This window comes from Myotis yumanensis, unplaced genomic scaffold, assembly GCF_028538775.1.
Source record: "Myotis yumanensis isolate MYYU_CA2020_CCGP unplaced genomic scaffold, mMyoYum1.0.hap1 SCAF_4, whole genome shotgun sequence".
NCBI lineage: Eukaryota > Metazoa > Chordata > Mammalia > Chiroptera > Vespertilionidae > Myotis > Myotis yumanensis.
In genome coordinates, this window is record NW_027223755.1 from 104393937 (window position 1) to 104417739 (window position 23803).

Consider the following 23803-nt stretch of genomic DNA (forward strand, 5'->3'; position numbering starts at 1 on the left):
GTCAGCCTGCCCCAGGCCAGCGCATCAGTGGTGCCGCAGCAGGGCAGCTCCACCGCAACTCGCCGCTCTCAAACCTCCACGGTGGCCACGGTGGGCCCTGGCAGTCAGGTCCCTGTGACATGCCCCTGGGTCCTTGACTGCAGCCACCAGGGCTGGATTCCTGCGGGGCCAGTATAATTCTCCTGCTCAAGGCTCAGAGGTGGGTGGGGTCCAAAAACTGTGACCCCAGCGTTCTGGAGGGAGGTCCTCAACTCGCTGACCCTGGGCCCCACCCTTCCCGACACTGTGCTCACAGCCCCTCACAGCCTGTGAGATATTCGGACCTTCCTAAGTCCCTGCTTTGTGTAAACTAGCCGGGCTGCTTCCTGCTGCTTCCTGCTGCTTCCTGCGAAGGTGCCTCTGCTAAGACCACAGTCTTAGGTCAGCTCTACCCTGCCCGGGTCCAGCTCCAGACAAAGCACAGGATACTGACTGTGGTTATGAAAACAAAGGTAACACCATCCACCTCAATTTGTAAAAATAAAGAAGGTCAGACAGAGGCAGGAAAGGGGTGGGAAGGAGGACGAGACATGCAGGGGAGGGAGGGCCCTAACATCGAGCTTTATGCCAAGGGGAGAGACTGCCTAAAGTTGAGGGTACAGGAAACAGAGGTCCAAGTCAGTTATTTGAGGTTTCAAAGGTAATCAATGGAACTAAGAAGAAGTCTAAAAATGAGGAGTAAAGGAGGTGAGAGATAATGAAATGTAAGGGGAATACTCATTTTTCACAGCAAGAACTCAAAATACTTAGAAGTTTCATACAAATGCATCATCTGGTTATAAAGGGAACCAGAAGAAGAACTAAAGACAGAAAAAGAGAAAAAGCTGCCCCGCCTAACAGGCCAGGCCTGGGGCGTGGGGGCAGGGCTGGGAGCAGGTGCGTGGGCGATGGTGAGAGAAGGCAGCGCAGCTGGGGCTCCACTGACTGGCAGCAGGAAGGCATCTGGGAAACGTGCTTCTCGAGTTAGCCAACAGGCTGGGAGGTGCTTTCCTTCTGCGTAGCCCTGACCAGCTTGGCCTACAGAGCTGGGAAGTGGGCGTCAGGGCCTGGGGCCAGGCCGGGCCAGTGCTCACCAGGCCCCCTGAGCTGGGTGGGTGTGGGGCAGCACTCACCAGGCCCCCTGAGCTGGGTGGGTGTGGGGCAGCACTCACCAGGGGACCTGAGCTGGGTGGGCGTGGGGCAACGCTCACCAGGGGACCTGAGCTGGGTGGGCGTGGGGCAGCTCTCACCAGGCCCCCTGAGCTGGGTGGGTGTGGGGCAATGCTCACCAGGCCCCCTGAGCTGGGTGGGCGTGGGGCAGCACTCACCAGGCCCCCTGAGCTGGGTGGGCGTGGGGCAGCACTCACCAGGCCCCCTGAGCTGGGTGGGCGTGGGGCAGCACTCACCAGGCCCCCTGAGCTGGGTGGGTGTGGGGCAGCACTCACCAGGCCCCCTGAGCTGGGTGGGCGTGGGGCAGCGCTTACTAGGCCCCCTGAGCTGGGTGGGCGTGGGACAGTGCTCACCAGGCCCCCTGAGCTGGGTGGGCGTGGGGCAGCGCTTACCAGTGGACCTGAGATGGGTGGGCTTGGGGCTGCAGCGGAGCCGGAACCTCACGTGGCAGGAGTTCACCACGATGCTGTCGTTGGGGTTGAGGTTTCGGGTGCTGACGATGCCGGGGGCACAGTAGCCCTTCATCAGCAGGTAGTTGGTGTGGGAGGCCTGGGGGGCCTTCACCTCAATGCTCCGGCGCTTGCCCCCCGGATCTTCGTCCAAGTCTTCCTCTTCGTCCTCATCCTCTTCCAAGGTGCCGTCCTTCCCCAGGCTGGAGAAGAAAGTGCCCCGATGACCGAGCTCAGGCCCTGCCCACCCGCTGTCCTGCTTCCCTCCCGGGGCACACAATCCCAGCAGACAGTGCCTGTGACCAGGCCTGAGCTACAGCCGTGGTCCCTGTGGACACCCCTGGCCCTTTGCAAGGCTGTTCCTTTTGCCTGAAAAACCTTTCTCGTCTCTGTCCACAAAAATGCCTACTTCCCATTAAATCCCAGTTCAGCTATTACACCATCAAGGAACTTGTGCCTCTCCCTTCTTCTCTGTCAACCCTTCTTGCCACTATACCATGTCCTTCCCCGCTTTGGCACAGCCGTCACGCCCCTGGCTCCCCTGACGCCAGAGGCCCCAGCAGAAGGGCCTGCATTGATGTGGAACTGGAATTACCAGTCCGAAGGCATCACTTACGCTCTGCCGGCCAATGCCCAGTGCTGACACAACACGGGAAAAGCCAGCACGTGCTTGTGGCATGAATGCAGACCATGTGACCGAGCAAATAAAAGTGCAGACGCCACAGGGATGAGGAAAAGACGGCCAAGGCGCAGCCCTTACCTCTTAATGACCTCGTTCTCCACCATTGAGCTGTCCACCACCACGATCTGCTCGGGGATCCTGACATCCACGGAAATGAGGCCCAAAGAGAAGAGGCTCAGGGCGGCCACACAGTGTCCCCCAGGGCCGTCCAAAGAAAATGCCACCAGGTCATCTGGGGCGTCGTTACTATCCTGGTCTTTGAAGGAAAAATTATCAGGCTGGTCCAACTTGCCGGCAGCCCGGATTTTGTTGAAGAACTGGAACGATTCGGTGCAGATGGTGCTCGGAAATCGCCACGTAAAGATCCTACAGACAGAAGGGAGGGCCTTGCTGAGTACGGGGTGGGAGCCCTCACCTGGAAGCTGTGCGCACTGCAGACCACTGTGGTCCAAACACATGCCGCTTCCCTTCCCCTCAAACGACAGCACCGCACTTCAGCCCTCGGCGTCCCTCCTCCCCACTCACCTGAGCACCTTCAAGGCAGGCCACGTCTTTTCATCTAACTCTGTGCCTCCCAGGCACTCACTATACAAGGTGCCAAATTGGGGCGGTGATGTACTTTTTGTAATAATCTTTACACAAGGCAAGCCCTGAACCATACAGAGAGGAGGGGACACGCGTGTGCTCAATCTCCTGTCTCCAAGGGCGACGACTGTGGAGAGTCAAGCCCTTGCCTCTGCCCAAAGTCAACCTTCCAAGACACTGTCACGGCAGAGACAGCAGTTCTAGGCCAGAGGGAGGGGTCCGCAGGCCTCCTGATCTGTGACCACTGCTTCTCAGCTCACAGATGAGAATGGGCTCAAGGTCAAATGGACTTGTTGGACTCGTCTTCTGCTGCCCAGGCCACTCTCCAGAAAGGAAAGGGGACCGAGAGCCACTCAGGATGGCATTTAGAGAAGGAACAAGTTAATCCCCAGCTTGTTGTTCTGATTCCGAATGCAGCCACTGCAGGTCTGAGGACTGGTCAGGAGGCCAGCATGGAGTGGGGAAGCCAGCCCGGGAAGAGCTGCCACGGAGAACTCCCAGGACTGTTAGAACGGACTTCCTGTGTGGTTAAGGAGGCTGGGGGTGCAGAATGCCAGACCAGCCAGGACTGTGGCCACGAGTGAGCTGAGGGGTGCTCCTGGCAGGAGGGGCCCCAGGGCGGAGACCCTCAACAGTGCACCCCAGTGCTCAGGTCGCTGCTGTGCTGCGGCCGGCTGTCCGAGCAACACCTGACAGCTTCACAGCCCGTGAGCCTGTGAGACGGGCAGCTGTGCGCCCTTAGTGAGAGGACCAGGGACGGAGGTTATGCCCAACAGGAGGGTGCACTTTTAACCGGACCAAGCAGTACATCAGAAACTCGTCTTATCCAATTTGACAGGACAAAGGGAGACCACCGGCAAGAGGTAAATGCCCCAACACAAAACACCACTAGTGTGAACCGTACGCCCACACAAGCTCGGCATCTGACATGGGCCCTGCCCTTCCCCAGGCCAGACCGAGGGCTCCTGCGCGGTGCTCACTTGTAGTAGCTCTGGGACAGCTGGTAGGACATTGGCACGAAGGGCAAGGCCCGGTTTTTCTTTGGGCCCAGCGTGTGGTTGACGCGGCGCCGGTTGACCAAGCTCCTCTTCTGGCACTCCACGAAGGCCTTGCATAGGATCTGGTCCTTATACTCCTGGTACAGGCGGAACGTCTGCAACACAGCGAGTCGGGGGTGAGCGGCGGGCAGGGGCACAGCAGGACGGGCAGGTGCTTAGGACCCTGAGACGATGGTCTGTAGGGGAAGCAACTGGCATGGGGACTAGGGGCGGGGAGGCCAGAGCTGACACCTGGGGGTGTGAGGGGGAGCCTGTCAACTTCTACCCCCACCATCATGTCACACCTGAGACCAGAGAAGGACAGGCGACTGGAGAAAAGGGAGGCTCTGCACCCACACCTGTTTCTTAAGATGCAAAGACACCAGGAATCAACGCAGAATCACCAGGGATCCGCTCTTTCTCTTACTCCTCGCCCAACACGTCCTATGTCTGGGGGCTCTGCTCCTAAAATATGTTCCCAAGTGTATCTGGTTCGTGCTGCCTACATTGCCACCACCGAGTTCACGCTGCCATAGTTTCTCATTGCAGCCTCCAGCCAACTGCTGTCCCTGCTTCCACATGTGCTACCTCCTCCAACCTGATTATCCTCCACAGCAAAGTAACCCTTGGATGCCTAGGTCACACGTGTGTCTGTACCTCAAACCTTAGGGACTCTCCCTGCAGGTAGAATGTCCACCCTCTCTATGCTGGACGAGGACCCCTGCGAGCGGGACCTTGCCCACCCCAGCCGCACCCCCTCCCAAGTCCACCTCTCATCAAAGCACGGGGTTTTAGAGGTCACCGGGTCCTCTGCCCACATTTTAAAGATGAAAGCAGTGAGGGCCAGAGTCTCAGGAGAACTCAGGGCCCTGCACCACACAGCGGAGACGACAATGAGCAAAACCTCGCATGGCACCGGCCTCTGCAGGGACCCTGGTCCCGAGCCTGCTGCCCGTCTCGCTACGCACCTGGAATGACTGGCAGGACTTCATCTGGCTGTCGGAGAGGGCCAGCGTGCTCTGGATCAGGTTCTGGAGCACCAGGTAGTGGATGTCATCCATGCTGAGAGAGAAGGGGCAGCACAGGAACGTGAGGCCACAGAGCACCGGGCAAGCTCAGTAGACAGAGTTCTTATTGAAAAAACATTTCCGATCTCACAGAAGGGACCTGAATACCCAAACTATTTTTAACCAAAACAAAACGCATGATGGGCTTTAAGCCTTACTAACTGGTCAATTTTTGCAGGAAAAATGTGTCAGCCTAGGGGGCAAGAGGGGTGACATAACCTGGAAATAGGTTTTCATGACAATTACAAATGTGGTTAATTGCTTATATGTTCTTTTCATCCAATTTTAAACAAGTTTTTCTCTAAAGGGAATAGGCTTCTCACTGAAACACAGAGTTCAAATCAAACTGAATACTGCTCATCCAAGACAGGGAGAAAGCTGGGCTTTCTAACCACTTCAGCTCAGGAAGCTCATGGGCTGAGAGTTCAGACCCTTTCCCCAGCCCACTTAAGCCCAGGCCAGTGACACTGGAGGTCAGGGGTCAGCAAACTTCTCCTGTAAAGGGCCAGATACATAATTTAGTCTTTGTGGGCTATCTGGTCTCATCGCAACCACTCAACTCTGATGTGCTGATGAAAGCAGCACAGACAATACAGAATGGGCATGGCTGGGTTCCAATAAAACTTTATATACAAAAGCAGGGGGCAGGCTGGAGTGGCCCTAGATGATCCCTGTGTTAGGCTGTAGGCAACCCAGTCAGACAGCTGAGGAAAGGCACTCGGTATGTCAGTACTTGCCTATTAAGTTTGTCCTCCTTCCTTCCTTGATCTTTTTGGTCTCCAATCACCAAAACTCGGTATCTGCATAAGAAACAACAACAAAAAAGCATGTCCATGCAACATAGCAGACCTTCACCAACCAAGCTGCAGCTGGCTCAAGATGGCCATTTATTGGCTGAAATGTTTAAAAAATGTTAAATTTGAGAATATCATGCTAAGCAAAGTAAGTCAGACAGAAAAAGGCAAGAACCATATGATTTCATCATAAGTGAGATGTAAAACTGAAAGCAACAAATGAGCAAACAAGAAAAACAAACCAACAAAAACTCACAGACACAGCAACAGTATGGTGGTTACCAGAGGTAAAGCGGGGGGTGGGGGGGGGGAGTGGAAGGGTAGTGAAGGATAGAGGGGGTTGATTTGACTTTGGGTGGTGGGCACCCCAGGCAACATACAGATGATGTATCATAGACTTGTACACTTGAAACCTATATAATTTTATTAACCAATGTCACCCCAATAAATTTGATAAAAATAAATTTAAAAAATAAGAAAAAATGTTAAACTTACTAAAATGAAAATATGTACCTATAAGTTAAAATGAGAAAATACTATGTTCTGGCTATCAAATGAGCATGTAAAAAAAATGAGGGTTGAAAAAATGAGGAATGTTCATTTATGGACAATTATGAAGCAATACAAGACAATGTTAATAGGCAGGGAGCTACAGTTAATTGTTAAGGGAGGATATAAACTTGTGGGTTCATTATGATTAAAAACAAGCACAAGAAAGAAGACTGGAAGAAAATACCCAAAAAGGGAACGGCTGTATTAGGTGTTGAAATTACAGATTACTTCTGTTTTTTTTAAAGCTACAGAGAGGTGAACAGGACATGTGAATATAAACCGTGCTATTGGGGAATCGGGGGCACAGTTCATTGCCATTAAAAAACCAAAACTCCCAAATAGCTCAAGGGTGTCAACTCTGGAAATGACTACGAATCCGTGGACCTGGCATATAGCAGCCCAATATAAATTATTTGCTGATCGTATGAAAGAAAAAAATCTCCAACAGAATCAGGTATTGGAACTAAGCGATGAACGTCATCTCCTTACCGGAAGAAACTCAGAAATAAATTTTCCTAGAGAGACTATGTTACTGAGGATGGCGAAGAGGGGATTCCCACTGGGATTAAGCAGAGGAAACAGGTGTGGTTCAGACACTTGCACGGGGTTCTGTGCTCAAACCCAAGCACGTTTTCTCCAGACGCCGAGTGGCTGAGTTGGAAACTGCCGGAGCTCTGAAGTCAGACCCACCCAAGTTCAAATTTCGGCCCTGTTGCTCACAGGCACCGTGACCTTGGGCAAGTTCCTTACATCTCAGAGTTTCCCTGTATGTGAAATGAGCAATTTGCATTTTTATATTTTATTTATTTTTTTATCTTATTTTATTTTATGAGAGTAGAAGGGGAGGGGGAGAGAAACATCAATGTGAGAGAGACACATTGATAAGGTGCCTTCCACACCAGCCCTGATTGGGGCTGGCGGTCAAACCTGCAACCCAGGCATGTGCCCTTGACGGAGAACCGAACCCGAGACCCTTTGGTGTGTGGTCCGACGCTCTAACCACTGAGTACACGGGCAGGGCTAACATGAGCAATCTTAGCAGAAGCACACCAACCTGAATTAAGTCAGCAGCAGCCCTGAAGGGAGGATGAATGGGAGTGCTGGGAGTGGGGCAGTGGCCTCCCAGCTCACGTGAGATGAGGTGGCCCAGCGTCAGGACAGCCAGCAGGCTCAGTTGCAAGGCCACGTGCGACCACTGGCCCGGGGCCGGTGACATTTCCTCTTGCCTCACGAGGACCACACTGAACCCCCAGAAGAACCTTACCTGGCAAACAGCTCCTGGAGTGTGTCTGGGATTTCAAGGTTAGGATTCTTTAAGGAAGAGCTAAACTTCTTTTTAAGCTTCTCCACGAATTCTTTAAACTCGTTGGCACACACCTTTTAACGTGAGAGAATGAGATGTTAGGACTTCCTCCCTGAAGGGCGGCTTCAGTAGAGATGTCAAGGACAATCTTGTAACCAACTCCCCTGGCAGCGGCCGCCCAGAAACACTAACTGAGAAGTGCTGTCTGCCCCGCCTCCGGCTCCCCGCCCACCGAGTCCACCTGGGAAGGAGGACACACTGACAGCCCTCACAACTGCACTGGCAGCTCTGCCCTTGGCCCCAGGAAGATCCCAACTGTCCACACAGTCCCCAGGATGCCCCCCGTGTCCCACCCCAACCCCCATCACCGCCTCCTTCCAGGTCTGCTCCTCCCTCCCTCACTCTGTTTGCGCCCATCTCCTTCCTCTCCTCCCCGCCTCCAATCAACCATGGACCCAAACCAGTCCCCTCTGTACACCTGCACTGTGACCATCCCATTCCAGGCTGAATCGCAACACAGCCCCTCACTGCCCTGCCACCTCCAGTCTCACTCCTCCAGTTTATCCTCCATGGTGTGGCCAAGAAACCGACCATGTGTCCAACCAGGATGAACTCCCTCCCTCCCTGCGGCCCTCCCAGCACTACACCCACGGGCCACCTCAGCCCCCTTCCTTCACGGCCGTGGCCTCAGCCGGCCCCTCATCTGAGTCTGGGCTCAGTGCCGACACCTCCGGGAAGCTCTCTGCAGCAGATGCCGTTGGCAGCCTACTTCCTCGTCCCAATCTTTCTCAGGAGCAGACCCAGCTCCAACTGGGTTTGGGGAGGATGCACCCTCAGCCCAGCTGGATGAGTCAGGACAGGTCTAAGCCAATGGCGGCAACCTCGGGGGTCTCTGGGAAAGGCTGTCCCTCCATGACACAAGGCCCAGTGGACCCAGTGCAGCCCCTCCCCAGTTCTTCTCGCCCTCGGGTTCTGCTGTGAGGGGCTGAGGGGACTGGCCTGAGGATGGAGAGCTGACTGCTATGGACTGGAAGTGCAGTGACAGAACGGACCTGCCTCCCCCGCCGGCACCTGCCCGCACTGCCTCCTCTAGACGGCTTGGCGTACGGGAAAACAAAGCCTCAAGCCCCTGAGACAGTCTCTCTGTCCTTGCACCGTAAGCACTCCTGGTTCTCCTTCGGACCCGTGCCTTCCCCTCAGGGACTGCACTGTGCTGTGCAGCCCACTACCCCATGGCTTCCTGAGGGAAGGGCTGGCCCAGGCCTGACACACAGCAGAGACTGGTGTTAGCTCAATGAGCGCGGACGCAGTGGGCTCCGAGCTGAAGAGCAGAGACATCTGGGTCTGTAAAGACAGGCCCTTCCTTGTCAGCCACTGTGCCAGCCCCACTCCGAGTCTCATCTGCAAGCGTTCCAGGAAGTCTAGCTACTTATAACTTCTGCAGAGCTGCCCTATTTCCTTAATAAAATAGGCCCAAGGCACAGCAGTACTGCAAAGGTGCACGTCAAATTCTAACCTTTAAAAACAAATCCTGGACCAGATCCAATGATGTCCAAAGTCACAGACCTGCCCAGCCCATTTCCCCAAAGAGCAGGAAACCCCCATGCTGGTGAGGCCGGCAAGGCACTGTGGCCCCAGGGGACAGACCAGGACAGAGAAAGCCTGCCCGAGAGCAGGCTGAACCCAGCCACCGCCCAGCCTACCTTTGGGTCTTCGTAGTCACATTTTCGATTCATGAACTCTCCAACAAGGGCCTTATCCTGGTACACCTCGGCCAGGCACACCCTGCAGAGGGAAGATCAATGAGGCTGGTGCTGCAGTGATTCCACGCTCAGAGCTCTGGTCTAACGTTTCTGGCTTCGCCTAACCCAGTGGTCGGCAAACTGTGGTTCGAGAGCCACATGCGGCTCTTTGGTCCCTTGAGTGTGGCTCTTCCTAAGCCTTAGGAGTACCCTAATTAAGTTAATAACAATGTACCTACCCATATAGTTTAAGTTTAAAAAATTTGGCTCTCAAAAGAAATTTCAATCGTTGTACTGTTGATATTTGGCTCTGTTGACTAATGAGTTTGCCGACCCCTGGCCTAACCATAAAGCGTGACTTTCTTATATACCTCTTGTGTGGTTATAGCTTGTAAAAACGAAGGATCTGGGCTTAGCCAAACCTGATTCAAGCCAGGCCTGAGTCAGGTTACACCTTGATTACTGCTCAGACTTTACACCTTGGCTTCTCTGAGCTTCTGTCCTCCATGTGTAAGCTGAGACCAGTGACTCCAACTGCCCTCCCAGGAACTTGGCCAAGACCAAGTGAGACGACTTGTGTGAAAGTGTTCTGTAAATTTAAAAATATTCACATAGGCACTGGTGCTCATTATTGTCAGGAGCTCCAACGTCCTCCCCAGCACTGTCTGTCCGCTCCACAGACCTCCAGACACCAGGATGTAGGGAGCCTAACTTGCCCAGAGGAAATGGAGGAAGAGACAACAAGAGTTTGCTGGCCTCTTATGAGCCAAGCACTTCAACCTGCACAAAGAGCTGGCAGACAGACTGTCATTCCCTGTAAGCACGGAGGGACGCCGGGGTCACACATGTGCCAAGCCCGGGCAGGTATGGTTGCTATTGGAATTATGACCCTGTTCCCGGGCGAGGAAACGGCCTGAGTGGAGAACCCCGTCCTAGATCGCACCGTTCTGACTGCAGTGAAGATGAAGACCCAGGCCTGAGACCCTGCAGCCTGCCGGGCCCAGGTCTCACTTCACTGCCAACTCCCTGGGCCATGGACAATTCCCCTACTCTCCCTGGGCCTGTTTCTATTCTGGAAAAAAGAGAGTTTGAACCAGGTGATCAGAACACTTTCAGATAGAAAAGTTTAAGATTCTGTGCACAGGGAACAGTGGCTTCACATAGGAAAGCCCCTTGTACGTGGAACCCAACGGCTCCAAACTGGGCTGATTTACCCCCGTTCCCCTTCCCCCGCCCCCCGTTCCCCAGGGACACCTGGAGACACATGAGGAGGTGCTGACATCTAGTGGGCAGAGGCAGGGATGCTGCTCAGCCTCCAACACTGCACAGGACAGCCCACTGGCAAAGAGTGATCTGGCCCCGATGGCCCAGTGCCAAGGCTGAGAAACTTGGGCTGAGTTGCGTTTCCTCCACAATTCAGGGCTGGGCTTAACTGACTACAGGCAGCTCGTGGCTCAGAATCAACCCAGAGCCAAGCTCTTCTACCAGTGGGTGGAGGCGGCACTTCCCACCCCTCCATGTTTCCCGTCCTGGCCCCACTCTCACACTGGCTGCTATGCCTGGGCACCTCCCCCAACACCTGGACGCTCTCTGGTGCCCCCCCACTCAAGCCCATGCCCGTGGAGGAGTCTGAGGAGGCTGGCACTGGCTCTTTGCCTGGGCCCTGTGAGGAGAAGGGGGTAAGGGACTGCCCCACTGGCAAAAGACAAACCACAAGGGGGTGCTATGTGACCCAGCCAGCTCACACCACCACACAGCCAGGCCCTGGCTGGGAAACCCTTAGGGAACACCCAGCTCTGCTACTATACGGCTGAGTCCGTGATCCGAGGACCCCAGTCCTGCCTAGCTAGCTCCCGCAGTGAGGTCTGTGACCAACAGGGACACCAGGAGCTGCCCGGAGTGCTCGAAACAATGGTGACATTGGCAGATGCCCCGCCTTCTCCACGTGCTAAGTGTGTGGCATCCAGTAAGTCACCAGCCAGCTTGGCCCCCGTTTCTCCATCTGTAACCTCCTTCCCTAGGCTTTCCCAACATCTAAACAATACTTTGCGTGAGAAAGTGCCTAGAATCGGGCCCAGCCCTCAATAAATCTAGGCCAATCTCCCTAATGAGCAGCAGCACGGGCAGACGCTGGCGTGTACGGAGCAGCTCCGAGTGCTCTCAGGGATCCACCCCGACCCTGACGCAAACGGACGAGGGAGGAGCAGAGTGAGCCAGAACATTTGGAGCACTGCCCTGGAGGGAAGACGTTCAGTAAGGCTTACTTGTAGTTCATGTAGGCTTGTGGGTTTCTGACTATGTAGCGAGCTCTTCGGCCAACCGAATGAGAGGTCTTATCCAAAGACTCTTCAAAGGTAGCGTGCAGAATGTCCCTCACGACCTGCCAGGGGACGAACGGGCCCTTCACCTGGATCAAACACAGAGCCAGACGGGAGATCAGGATCCTCGGAGCCCACGCCTGGGTCACCGACACACACAGTGGACAAAGGTGTTCTGTGCCTCCCTCGTCAGTGGGCACTCGGCACAGCCACCTGTGCTTACGCGTCACATTAACTTGGCACTAACAACGTGCCTGGCAGAGTGAGGTGCTGGGCAGAGAGGAATAAATAAGGCCCCAGAGTCCTGTGGGGAAGGTGCTTTTGACAAGACTGGTGCTCAGAGGGTGCTGGGTGTAGGACTGACTAGAAGGGCAATACGCGAGGGGAGGTTATGAAAATGTGAAAGGTGCTTAGTTAGAGGGTTTCACAGGCTTAGCTACAGAGTTTGCGTGCTCCAAAACATTCTGTCTGTTACACTAGCAGACCCAGAATGCACTAGGTCAGCAGACTCAGGACCTCAGTCACGCAGGAAGGCAGAGCTGAGAAGAGGAAGGAGCTTGAAGACGAGGCATTTTCTCATGGCCCCAGAATGAATAGCCTACGAATACGGTGTAAGTGCAAGTGAGTGAGTGGAGGTCCGCCTCCCCTCAGGCGCAGGCCTCTCCTAGCTCCTCCCGTGGCATCCAGGGTGGGTGGAGGGAGACACCGCTTGCCCATGTTGTGATGAAAAAAGCCAGTATAGAGGCAGAGAACAGAAACAGTCCCCTTCAGGTGTTTTGTTAGAGAAGGGACTGGTTGGAATTTAGGAGGGGCTGAGGGTGAGAGTCAGGGAAGGTGGTCAAGGGGTCTGACGAGCCTGTGGACAGAGCATCGTGGCACAGGACCTCGAAGCAGACCCCTCGTGGCTGTCACGGCTGAGAGCAGGAAGCGCCAATGGGGCTCTGATGACGCTGCCTCACCATCTCCCTGGAAGTTACTACCACCTGCCAAAGCCCCTGGGTTGGACGATGGCAGAGCTCACTCTCCTGGTGGCTTCTGTGACCCAGCCTGATGGGACACTCGCCCACCTGGACTGCTCTCCCGGGCCTTGCTGCAAAGTGGGACCAGACAGCCTGAGTGGTGAGACTGCTCTGGGGAGCATGGCGAGGAGATGGACTCTGGTTTGGGTTGTGGAACCTTCTTGGAGGCAGTGACATCAGAGGAAAGAGGGAGAGTTTGCTAGATAGGGAGCAAGTCCCTCCCCACCCATTGGGAATTCAGGAACACAGGCAGGGAGGACACATGAGTGTGGGGACTGTGGAGCAGAAGGCAGAGGAGTGAGCCATGTGAAAGTTGGAGCCGGGCGAGGCCGCCGCACCATTCCACACTCCTCAGCAAATACCGACTGGATGGGCAGTGTGTGGCAGGCACCACGCTGGGGGTTACAGCGATGAACACAAATAAGAAGTTTCTTTGCCTTAAGGAACAGCAATTCCAGTGGGCCAAGAAGTGCCAGAGGCAACAGAGGCAGTATATGTCCAAAATATATGTCCTGGCTGAGTGGCTCAGTTGGTTAGAGCATCATCCCGATACATCAAGATTACAGGTTCAATCTCTAGTCAGGAGACACAAAAAAACCAACCAATAAATGCATAAGTGGGTGGAACATCAAATCGATGTTTCTCTCTCCTTTCCTCTTTAAAATCAATCAATCAATAAAAAACTTAAAAAAAAAAGTGTATGTCCAAGGGGCAGAGGGAGAACACAGAGATCACTCCCACTAGACAGGATCAGTGAAGCCTTTCCATACAGGAGGAGCAGTTACTGAAAGAGGAACCACAATTTTTCAGGCATATGAGGGTGGGAGGAGGGAACGGGAAAGGGTTAGTTAGATTCCTGATGAAGAGAGAACAGCTCTGGTCTGCTTTGCCTGCAGCCAGGCAAAGATTCGTATGTATTAGCCTAAGGCTGGAAAGAAATGTGCAAAAATGGGAGTGGTGTTAATTGGTAGGATTCTGGGAAATGCTTTCCCCAGAGACCAGCTGGGATAGATGAGATGAGCGGCCCCATGGGCCACAAAGTTCCTGTGTGGGTCGCACAGGAAAGAGCTCCCTGAAAGGGACAAGCAGATCGGCTGGCGGGAGGCTGGGAGGAGCGGGGGACGGTGGGGACGGTGGCCGAGTACCTTGGTGTTGAGGATGTTGCTGGCAATTCGGCAGAGCATGAGCAGCCCGTCTTCCTGCATGGACCACACGACACGCAGCCGGGTCATCCTCTTCAGGGCGCTCTGGTCGGCCTCATCATGGTAACGCAGACTTTTGCTTTTTTCTTCCTGGACTTCTTCTAAGAACACAAGGGGAGAAGGGAGTGAGCCTAGAACAACTGGTGGGGAGCTGTCACTCTGGAGAGGGGAAGGGTTTCAGTTATCAGAGTCTCACTTGGCCCGGAAGCTGTATAACTAACCACAAAAGATGCAGCCCCTCCCGACAGATTTTTCACCATTTCTCTTTGGTGGAATTTCACGGACGGGCTGGGCAGCCTGAATGCAGCCTCCTGTTAGTTGTCTGCCAGTCTCCAAGCCGCCTTACTGTGGAGCTAAGCCCTTTACGGCACCTCCACAGAAGCCTTGGAGCACGCTCAGGGCACGCCTGGCAAATGAGTGGACCCCACCGTTCCGCTGCTCTGTGACCTCAGAGATGTGCGAACTCTGGTGCACCGTGGGGACAAGGCCACCCTACAGGGCTGCCTTGAGGACCGAACAAGACGGAAACGTCTAGTGTTGCACCTGGCACAATGGAGCTAATAAAGGATAACAGTGCTAACAGGATGGAATATTTACTATGTGCCAAACACTGATTTAAGCTTTTTACATATATGAACTTACAATACTTTGCTACAACCCTATGAGAAAGATATAGTTATTATCCTGGGTCTGTAGTGGAGGAATCTGACATAGCGACTTGCCCAAAGTCACACACCTAAGTAGCAGACCGAGGATTTGAACTTGAGCTCGTACCCACTGGCTTTTCCAAGGTCTCCTCCTCTTGGGGGAGATACTAAAGACAGTATCTGCCATGTGCTACTGCCAATTCCAAAGGACTGTTTAGTGATCTTCCAAATTAAGGCAGAAGAAAAGCAGGGTGGGAAAATTTGGGTTCAAAGCAATACCACACTGTATTTTGCCTTGTAATGAATTCAGGTCTTTGTGAATCAAGCTGATCTGACACATATCTGGATGGGCTACACTGAGCGGCCACTTCAACTGATACAGGCTGTTTGTGATAAACACCGGCCAAATAAGCCACCGGAAGCAGGCTCCTGTTTCAACACTGTTTTCATCTGAAATTGCTAGCTATCAGACCATCGCCAAAACACGCAGCCACTTGGGTGACATAACGACAGACCCTACTCCTCACTGCCCTCCTTCCCTGTAAACACTGCCCAGATGAAGAAGCCAACGTGCAGTCAAAGAGTAGCACACAGAGCTTCAGGAGCTCCGAAGAGACTGCAGGCTTCCAGGACCCATCTTTCCTCTAATTTAAATATATAAGCCTTAAACTTTGGCCTGATTAGCATAAGTGCAGATATTAAAAGTAAACCAAAAGAATAATAGGATTTTAGCTGGTTATGATGAAGATTTTGCTACGGACTTTTGCTAAGGTTTTTTCGGTTGAGATGAAGTCAGAAGTTTTACTGAGCCAGTCACTAGTGAAAAGGCTCATAAACACAGAGAAAGCAGGGGGCAGCGTGAAGGAAACTCCAGGATCTCTGTCTGGCAGCTGGATTTGGAAACTAGGGCAACCACAGAGTGAGCACTGTAAATGGAGGGCAGGTGGAAACCCAAGTCTGAGGGCAGAGCTCGGGCCCAGCGGCGCCAGCCCGCTGCATGTCTCTGAGCCCGAATGTGCAAAGACAAGGCCTGGCAAACATAAATGATCATCATATAACCTTTCTTCTTTCTCTTCATCTTCTTTCCAGGGTCCTTCTTCAGCCGTTTCCGCTTCTGGTTCTTGCCACCCCTCACTCTCTGATTCCTGTCCAGCGTGGGCTCTTGGTCAATCTCAAACTGCTCGTCCTGGTCAACACAGAGCTCGGACCCTGCTCTGGCTTCTCCCCAGATATCCAACCTGCCATTGCCTAGAAGTAATCACAGGAGATGAGCATTTCAAGATGAGCTCGGCAAAGCCAGAAGCCAAATGAAATGTGCGGCGGCCATGCTGGCCCTGAGCTAGTACCATGTCTGTTCTGAGCGGAACTGGTGCACACGTACCTCCAGCACCAAGGGGCAACGTGCGCTTGGTCAGAAAAGACTGGAGCCTCACCGTGAGCCCATTCTCTGCAGCGGCGTTCTCCTACAAGGCAAGTGCGGCACTGGAATGAAGCATGTGGTTTCATGAACCCCAGGAGCCCAGAGCCACAAAAGCAAAGAGTGTGAGTGTGACAGAGAAGCTGAGGATGGCTGTGCAGTGCCTGCCGGGAAGCTGGCAGGGTTGCTGCAGGACATGGATCTCCTGTCCAGCTACTTTCTAACTGCACACACGCCCTTCTTGTATGAGTTTTGTCTCACAGACTTTCTGTTCCTCCTTTAAAAAGGAACACCTATCCACATCACAGAATAAGTTAGAATCAGCTGAGAAGGAAAACAGTCCAGGCTATCGATACACATGGAAGTAAATATTTGTGTCTCTGGTCACTTCTGGTTTTACCAATTCAGGAACTGTGAGCTGGGAAAGGGACAAGAGGATGTGTGGTGCTGGCAGCCCCGGGGGTGGTGGCCGGGATGTGCGCACCCACACCTCTAAAGCCCACCTTTTTGGCCTTGTTGATGATATAGCTGGTCCAGATCCAGTTGCGCTTTAGGTGTCCATAGAAACTGGAATCGAGCCCAGCGGCTCCCAGCCCATCCCCGGGGATCAAACCTTCATCCACCACCTCACGGCTGCCCCTGAGGCGGGAGATAGAAAGAGTGCTCCTCAGAACTGGAGAGTCCGAGGAGCAGGTGAGGGCATTTCCCACAACTAGCTTTTACCTCCCCTGACAGAAAAACACCTGACAGAAGTGAAGAACTTGTCAAAACCCTCAAATTTTAGGTAAAATTCCCAAATTTTGAATTTTTGGCAATTGACTCATTTTTGTTTGTTTTTTTAAACAGTGTCTGGGCTAACTAGAGTACGGCCGAGACCAGATATGGCTGGTGGCCACCAATCTGCAGCTGCCACACTGATGACTCAGGCACTCCCGGTCTGACAGCTGAAGCCCAACAGGGAGCCAGAGCCTGTGGGATGAGCCTCGCCATGACCCTGCACATGGGGACAGCGTGTCCAGGGACAGGGACTTACGTGGAGTACTCCATCATGGCGCACTTGCGCTCCAGGTTGTGCTTGTGGATGGCGCTCTCCTGCTCCTTCTGCTCCTTCTGCAGACTGTCTTTGTCATCACCACCCTGATCTGGGTTGCTGTCCTCTGGGTTGCTGTCCTTCCTGTTACGCGGGTGGCGCACCACACCTGGAAAACCAAACAAGTCCTACTGAGGCCGCCCTCCTGCTGTGGTGCTGGCGGGCCACCGTGCCTGCTGGGTGGCCAGAGAAGAATGGATTCCCTTTGTGACCAGGGTCCCCCAAACAGAGGAGAAGGTATGAGACTGGTAGAACCTCTTTGCACAAAATGCCTTGTAACAGGTGCCGGAGGGAGGTGGAGGAAGAGTTAGACACTGAGGGGGGACTGAGAAAAGGGCCTGTACTCTGGCTGAACGCCATTAAGGTGGGTGGGCAAGTAGGCGACCAAAGAACACAGTAGGCTCGGGGAGTTATGAGCAGAGGAACCATATGCCTTCCCTCCTGGGGGCCCCGTGGGCATGCTGTGTGCCAGCAAAGGAGGCAGTAAATGGAAATGACCGCACTGGGCTGTGGCTGCAGAGGTCGGGGCGGCAGGGATGGGACAGATAGCTGATGCGGCATCAGTTTCCCTGAGAGCAGCCAGGAGCAGCCACTTGTTTCCCGAGTGCCCAAGAGGAGCACTCATTCAGTGGAGTGATTACGTTCAGTTATTCCACAATAAAGAAGATCGCATTTCTCCTAAGAAAACATAAATTATTACTAAAACTGCTGACTGCTGCTTGAATAGGGCAAGGGAAAGTGATGACAATTTGCAGACTATTGAAGACCCTCTCATAACATGCTCATCTGGAGACTTAATGGGGTGGGGGAGGGGCTGTGGGGAGAGGCCATGTCCCCCCCACCCTCAGCCAAGTTTACAGAGACCCCTGGGTGAAGCTTTGCCTCCGCCCATAAGGTGGTGGTGGTATTCCTAGTTTAGAAATGGAGACACTGTGAAACACAGTCCCCTAAAGTCAGGAGGTTACAAAGAGCTTGTCCAAGGTCATGCATTTGAATGGGCAGTTGAACCTAAGGGGACTTAAGGTGACGCTTCTGTGCAGCACAGCTGCTGGTAGGAATGCAGGTTTAGGCCAGCCCAGGTCTGCCGAGTCCAAACCTCTGCACGGGGCCCAGGAACCTGCACTTTAGGCTCCCAGGTGCTGCTGCGCACACTTGTGTCCGGAGCCCCTGCTCTAAAGGATGCTCACGTCTTTTAGATGGTGCTTTCCCCTCATCCTTGGGGAACCGCTCACATGTTCGCTAAATGACGGGACAATCAAGGTCTGATTAATGGATTCAATAAGCCTCCCACATGTCTGCTCCCAAACACTAAAAGGGATGGATGGAAATTCACTAACTGTTAAGCCTGAAAATCTTTGGTGCAAATAACACACTGGCTCACAAGTTTTCATCTAGGGATAAAATGCAGGGGAATTAGATAACTTAAAATCTGAAATAGTAAAAGCCTAGCTCACTAGTGAATGCCAGAGGAGTCTGTGACACACAATGTCCTAAAATTCGTCTGGACCCATTAAAGGCTCTAAATACAAGTGCTCACTACGCTACTGACCCTGATCAATCCCACGGAACAAGTATGTAATCCTTGCTGTGCAAAAACCAGCATGTAACACTGATCTGCAGCTCTGTGACAGGAGAAGGAGGACGAGATGTCTCTCCCGGGTGCAAATCCGATGCCCATCCTTTTTCTCCTGGTAGAACTGGCAAGAAAAGACCAGCTGAGAACTGGCTTCGAGGAAAGCACACTGGGCTGGAGGGAGGCTCTATAGCTCCCACAAACCCTCAGTCACTCGACAAACATTTATGGGAGTCACTGTGTACCCGGCACCATGGGGATGCAAGCCAATGTCCTGTGCTCACAGAAGCCACAGAATGAAATAAGACGATGATAGTAAAGGTGCTGGGAAGGTTTTCTCGAAGAGGAGACACGTGAAATAGGAGAGGCCACCTGCGAGGTGAGCAGGGGCTTGGGGACATCCTGGAGAGGAAAACAATGTGAGCAAAGGCCCCACCCAAAGCTTGACTCACCCACCGGCAAGTCTGACAGTTCTTCCTCCCAGCCTTCCCCATCTGCCCCTCCATCACTGTCACAGTGTGCATCTCTCTGGGGCACGAGTCAGCCCCAACTGGCCTTTCTCCTACTCCTGTCCCCGTCTGTTCTCCAGGGCAAGCATTGAAAGGCATAGTGACCTTGTTATTCCTTGATTACAACCGCCACCATCTTCCTGGGCTTTTAGAACACATCCAAACCACCGTGTCCTGCATGGCCCCAGCGTCTGCCTCCTGCCCACTTCCCAATCTCAGCTGCCACACTCCTTCCCACCATGCCGGCTTTTTCTGTTTCTCCAACCACACTTGGGGCCTTCGCACGTGCTGCTCCCCATGCCTGGAATGTTCTTCCCCAGTTCTGGACACGGCTGGCTCAGCCTCAAATGTCTCCTCCTCAGAAAGGCTGCCTCTGACCTTTCATTCAAATGCCCTCAGCTCATCGCCCTGTTTATTTCCTCGGAGTGTGTGTGTGTGTGTGTGTGCGCCTTCTCCCTAAGAATGAAGTCGCAGGAAGGCAGGGACGTGGTGTGTTTTCATTGCTTGTGGTCAGGCACAGGAAATGCATGCTGAGGTGCTCATAAACACCTGCTGAATGAACACATAAATGAAGACCAAGTGGAGCTGCTTGGGCTTTCTTTCTAAGGGAGCCCCAAGGACACGATAGGCCTCCGGGAGCCTGAAAACCACGAGGCATCATCTCGTCCTCTCCAGCTCTAATTCCAGTTGTTCCACAGAAAGGGGGGGAAACAGTGAGGACCAGCAAAGACAGATGGTACCTAGAGGGGTGTTGAGGCAGACGCACTGCAGATCAAACCAGTAGTTTTCCACATCCTGCATTGAATTCAGGACATAAAGACGCCTCTCAAAGGGCCGGCTGCTGTGGGCGAGGTGGTAATGTGGGTCGCAGATGGTGGTGTCAACGATAGCCGCCTTCTTCTTCAGGAAAATGAAGATCTGCAAGGAAGGCAGGGATGGGGCGGGAGAGACCTCAGAGTCAGCCTCAGGTTAGCTGCCTGGAAACTGTGCTTAACAGTCAGGACCACTTCAATTTGGGCTTGACAGATATTACCTGATCTTTATCCTGAAACTTTTCTGTGGGACCAAACTGCAGCAGCCCCATGTAGCACAGCCTCTGCAGGTTCTCCAACACTGAAAAAATGTATCGTCTGGGAAACAGAGGGGAGGAGCAGGATCCAGTCACACCACACGCTGACTGTGGTCAGGGGGTCTGCATCTGGGGTGAGGAGTGCACCTCACTTATTCTCCTCTTCTACCTGGTGGGACCTGGAGGATGGGCCTTGGGCCTGCACAGTACTGGAGCCCAGAACTGCCCTTCCCACACCCAACAAGGGCAATGGAGCATCAATTCTAACTGGGGTTTTGGGTTAGAAAGTAAAAGTAACAAAAGGACAAAACCACATTAAGGCTTGCAGACTTTATCAGCAGAATTTACTTTAAAACAGTGGTTCTCAACCTTCCTAATGCCGCAACCCTTTAATACAGTTCCTCATGTTGTGGTGACCCCCAACCATAAAATTATTTTCGTTGCTACTTCATAACTGTAATTTTGCTACTGTTATGAATCATAATGTAAATATCTGATATGCAGGATGTATTTTCTTTGTTACAAATTGAACATAACTAAAGTATAGTGATTAATCACAAAAACAATATGTAATTATATATGTGTTTTCTGATGGTCTTAGGTGACCCGTTAAAGGGTTGTTCAACCCCCAAAGGGGTCGCGACCCACAGGTTGAGAACCGCTGCTTTAAAAGACCCTTGAAATCAAGTATGAAATTTACCAGCCCACATTTCATTTGCCCGGGCTTTAGAAGGCTCACAGGTGGCTGAATTAATGAAAACCTCGAATCTTTACAACTAGCGAGGCAGACACCTTTCCTATTCCTGGTTAATGAGGAGTCAGACCCTAACTTCAAGGGGAGTGCAGGGACCCTCGGCCACTCTATGTCTGTTCCGGGGACTCACCTCTTGTACAGGAGCTGCTGCCGGATAGGCCTGGGGAGAAAGCGGATCAGCGTGTGCTGCTTCAGAGGGTCATTCAGAAATTCATCCAGGTTGTCCACCTACAAGGTGATTTAGGGTTCAGTTCAACCTCAAGACCAGAGTGAATTGCTAGAATTGTGAAAAAAACATTTACAACTATCTTCTTTAATCTTTTAAAAATTAATTTTAGAGAGAAAGGAAGGGGAAAGGAGAGAAAGATAGAAACATCGATGAGAGAAAATATTGATTGGCTGCCTCCTGCATGCCCCTCACTGGGGATTGAGCCGCAACCCGGGCATGTGTCCTGACTGGGAATCGAACCAGCAACCTCTTGGTGCATGGCTCGATGTTCAAACACTGAGCAACACCACCTGGGCAAAACACACCACTATTTTCTGGTCTGCAGCCTCTCTCAACCTGCCCATCAGCCCTATGGTGATGGTGCCTCCTCCTTCCTGCCTCCCCCAAACCTCCCACATCTGTGATTCCAATCATGTTACCCCTCCTTTCCAGCCCATCTGCCACACTGCCCTCATATACTGCTGATGGGCAATCAAATTGCTAAAATATTTCCAGGGGATGACATGGGAATATACTCATTTATATTTTAAGAACAGGTAAATGCAGTACTTGGAAATTCTCACAAGCACATCAAAATTACAAGTAAACTACAAAAAAATAACCACCATTCAGAACCACCTGAAATCTAGCTGAACAGAAGCCCTACAACTAAGGATGTAAAGAAGAAGCCACACTGAGACTGATAGGAAGGGCGGAGATGTAGAACAGCTGGTCTCACACCCATGTGTGGTAGGGAGGGATATCTCAGCTGTGGAGGTTTGAGGAGCGAGGGTCCCAGCCCCACCCCATGCCCCCCCAGCCTAGGGTTCCAGTATCAGGAAAGAAGTCCCCATACTTCTGGCTGTAAAAACCAGCGGGGACTGTGGCTAAGTGAGACGGAGGGCTGCTGAAGTCCCAGGCAGTTCCTCTTAAAGGGCCCACACAGACTTACTTGGACTCATGTGCTCTAAGCTCCAGCACTGGAGCAATAGGTGGAAAGGCACCAGGGATATACAGGGAGGAACTGAATTGACTGGCATCAAGGTGAGAACTGCGACGGCACCTTTCTGCCAGGCAGAAGTGCTGGCAGAGGCCACTGTTCCTTCACTGAGCTCTCTGTCCCACAGAGCCAGCAGGCTGGGCTCCATATTTGAGTTTCCATCAACCTGGCTAACACTGTTCATCCTGCTCTGGTGATTCCCTGAGACCCAGCCTCATCCAACTTGTGGGCCCACCCAAGCTGTTTCCAGTGGCTTTTCTATATGAATGGCCCATCTTGGCTCACACTATACTTTCCTAAAATCTCTAAACAAGTAGCATTTGGCCTCAGCATGCTGCATGCCTGTACCTCTCGCTAAGTGGCCCCAGGCCTGTCACTAGTGCAGCCAGCCTTGGTGTGCAGCTTGGCCTCTCCTGGGCATCTCCAAGCCCAACACAAGTAGCAGCCATCTGAAGATTGCTTTGTAGCTCATGGGGTGGGGGTTGGGGGTATATCCTGGGCAGGGGACAGGTAGCAGCTGACCTTGGCCTGAATCTTCCAGGAGGACCCAGAGCCAATGCACCCCATGGAGAGCTTCAGACCATGTCCAAACACCACCCAACTACCTTCCCAAGAGACACACTCAAGGGGCGGATTCGGCAGGCACCAGAGCCCTGCTGAAGCAAGTCCTGCTCTATGGGATTGGCTCCTGCACAACTGATCCTCCAGGGTGGTCACAGCTCATCCTCACAGCCATTGGCCTGGGGGTAATTCCCTCCTACTGGGGTGCCAACAGCAATCATAGCTTCCACAGGAAGGTGCACACAGCCTACATGGGGGGTGCATATGAAGTGCCCAGCTCGGGTGATCGGGGTTGGGGGGAGGCTGTGCCACTGGATTCTACAGGATACCTACTACACAAGGCCACTTTACCAAGCCTGGGAGATGTAGCAGCTCTACCTAATACAGATAAACAAACACAGGGAGGCAGCCAAATAAGGAAACAAAGAAACATCCCAAATGTAAGAAGAGAACTAAACTCCAGAAAAAAAACTAAACTAACGGAGACAAGCAATCTACTAGACGCAGAGTTCAAAACACTGGTTATAAGGATGCATAAGGAACTTAGTGAGAACATCAACAAAAAGACAGGCAACACAGAAACAAAGACGGAAAACATAAAAAGGAACCAGCCAGAAATGAAGAATACTTTAACTAAAAGCAAGAATATAAATACAGAGAATCAACAGTGGAGTAGATGAAACAGAGATATTAAGATAAGGAAGCAGAAAACACCCAATCAGAACAGCAAAATGAAAAAGAATCCATAGCCCTAGCTGGTTTTGCTCAGTGGTTAGAGCATCAGACTGCGGACCAGACAGTCCTGGGTTAGATTCAGGTCAAGGGCACATACCTCGGTTGCAGGCTCCTCCCTGGCCTGGGCCCTGGTTGGGGCGCGTACAGGAGGCAACCGATCCATGAGTTTCTAGCACATCGATATTTCTCTCTGTCTTTCCCTCTCTCTAAAAATCAATGGGAAAATATCCTCTGGTAAAGATTTAAAAAAGAAAAAACGGAAAAAGAGAATCCACAAAAATGAGGATAGTTTAAGGAGCCTC

General features: G+C 52.6%; 1 protein-coding gene across 2 annotated transcripts in view; it reads right to left on the reverse strand.

Moving 5' to 3' along the window:
* GTF3C1 (general transcription factor IIIC subunit 1) overlaps nt 1-23803 on the reverse strand; it is a 91893-nt gene that overhangs the window by 7490 nt on the left and 60600 nt on the right. For both annotated transcript variants that reach the window (XM_070413421.1, XM_070413422.1), the window contains 16 exons: nt 21128-21225; nt 20208-20304; nt 19915-20092; nt 17036-17201; nt 16506-16641; nt 15967-16048; nt 15645-15833; nt 13882-14039; nt 11664-11806; nt 9361-9442; nt 7619-7731; nt 5746-5808; nt 4910-5003; nt 3885-4057; nt 2398-2685; nt 1581-1840 (listed from right to left, as the gene is read on the reverse strand). In XM_070413421.1, coding sequence (XP_070269522.1) covers nt 1581-1840; nt 2398-2685; nt 3885-4057; nt 4910-5003; nt 5746-5808; nt 7619-7731; nt 9361-9442; nt 11664-11806; nt 13882-14039; nt 15645-15833; nt 15967-16048; nt 16506-16641; nt 17036-17201; nt 19915-20092; nt 20208-20304; nt 21128-21225 — 2320 coding nt within the window. The remainder of the gene's footprint in view (nt 1-1580; nt 1841-2397; nt 2686-3884; nt 4058-4909; nt 5004-5745; nt 5809-7618; nt 7732-9360; nt 9443-11663; nt 11807-13881; nt 14040-15644; nt 15834-15966; nt 16049-16505; nt 16642-17035; nt 17202-19914; nt 20093-20207; nt 20305-21127; nt 21226-23803) is intronic.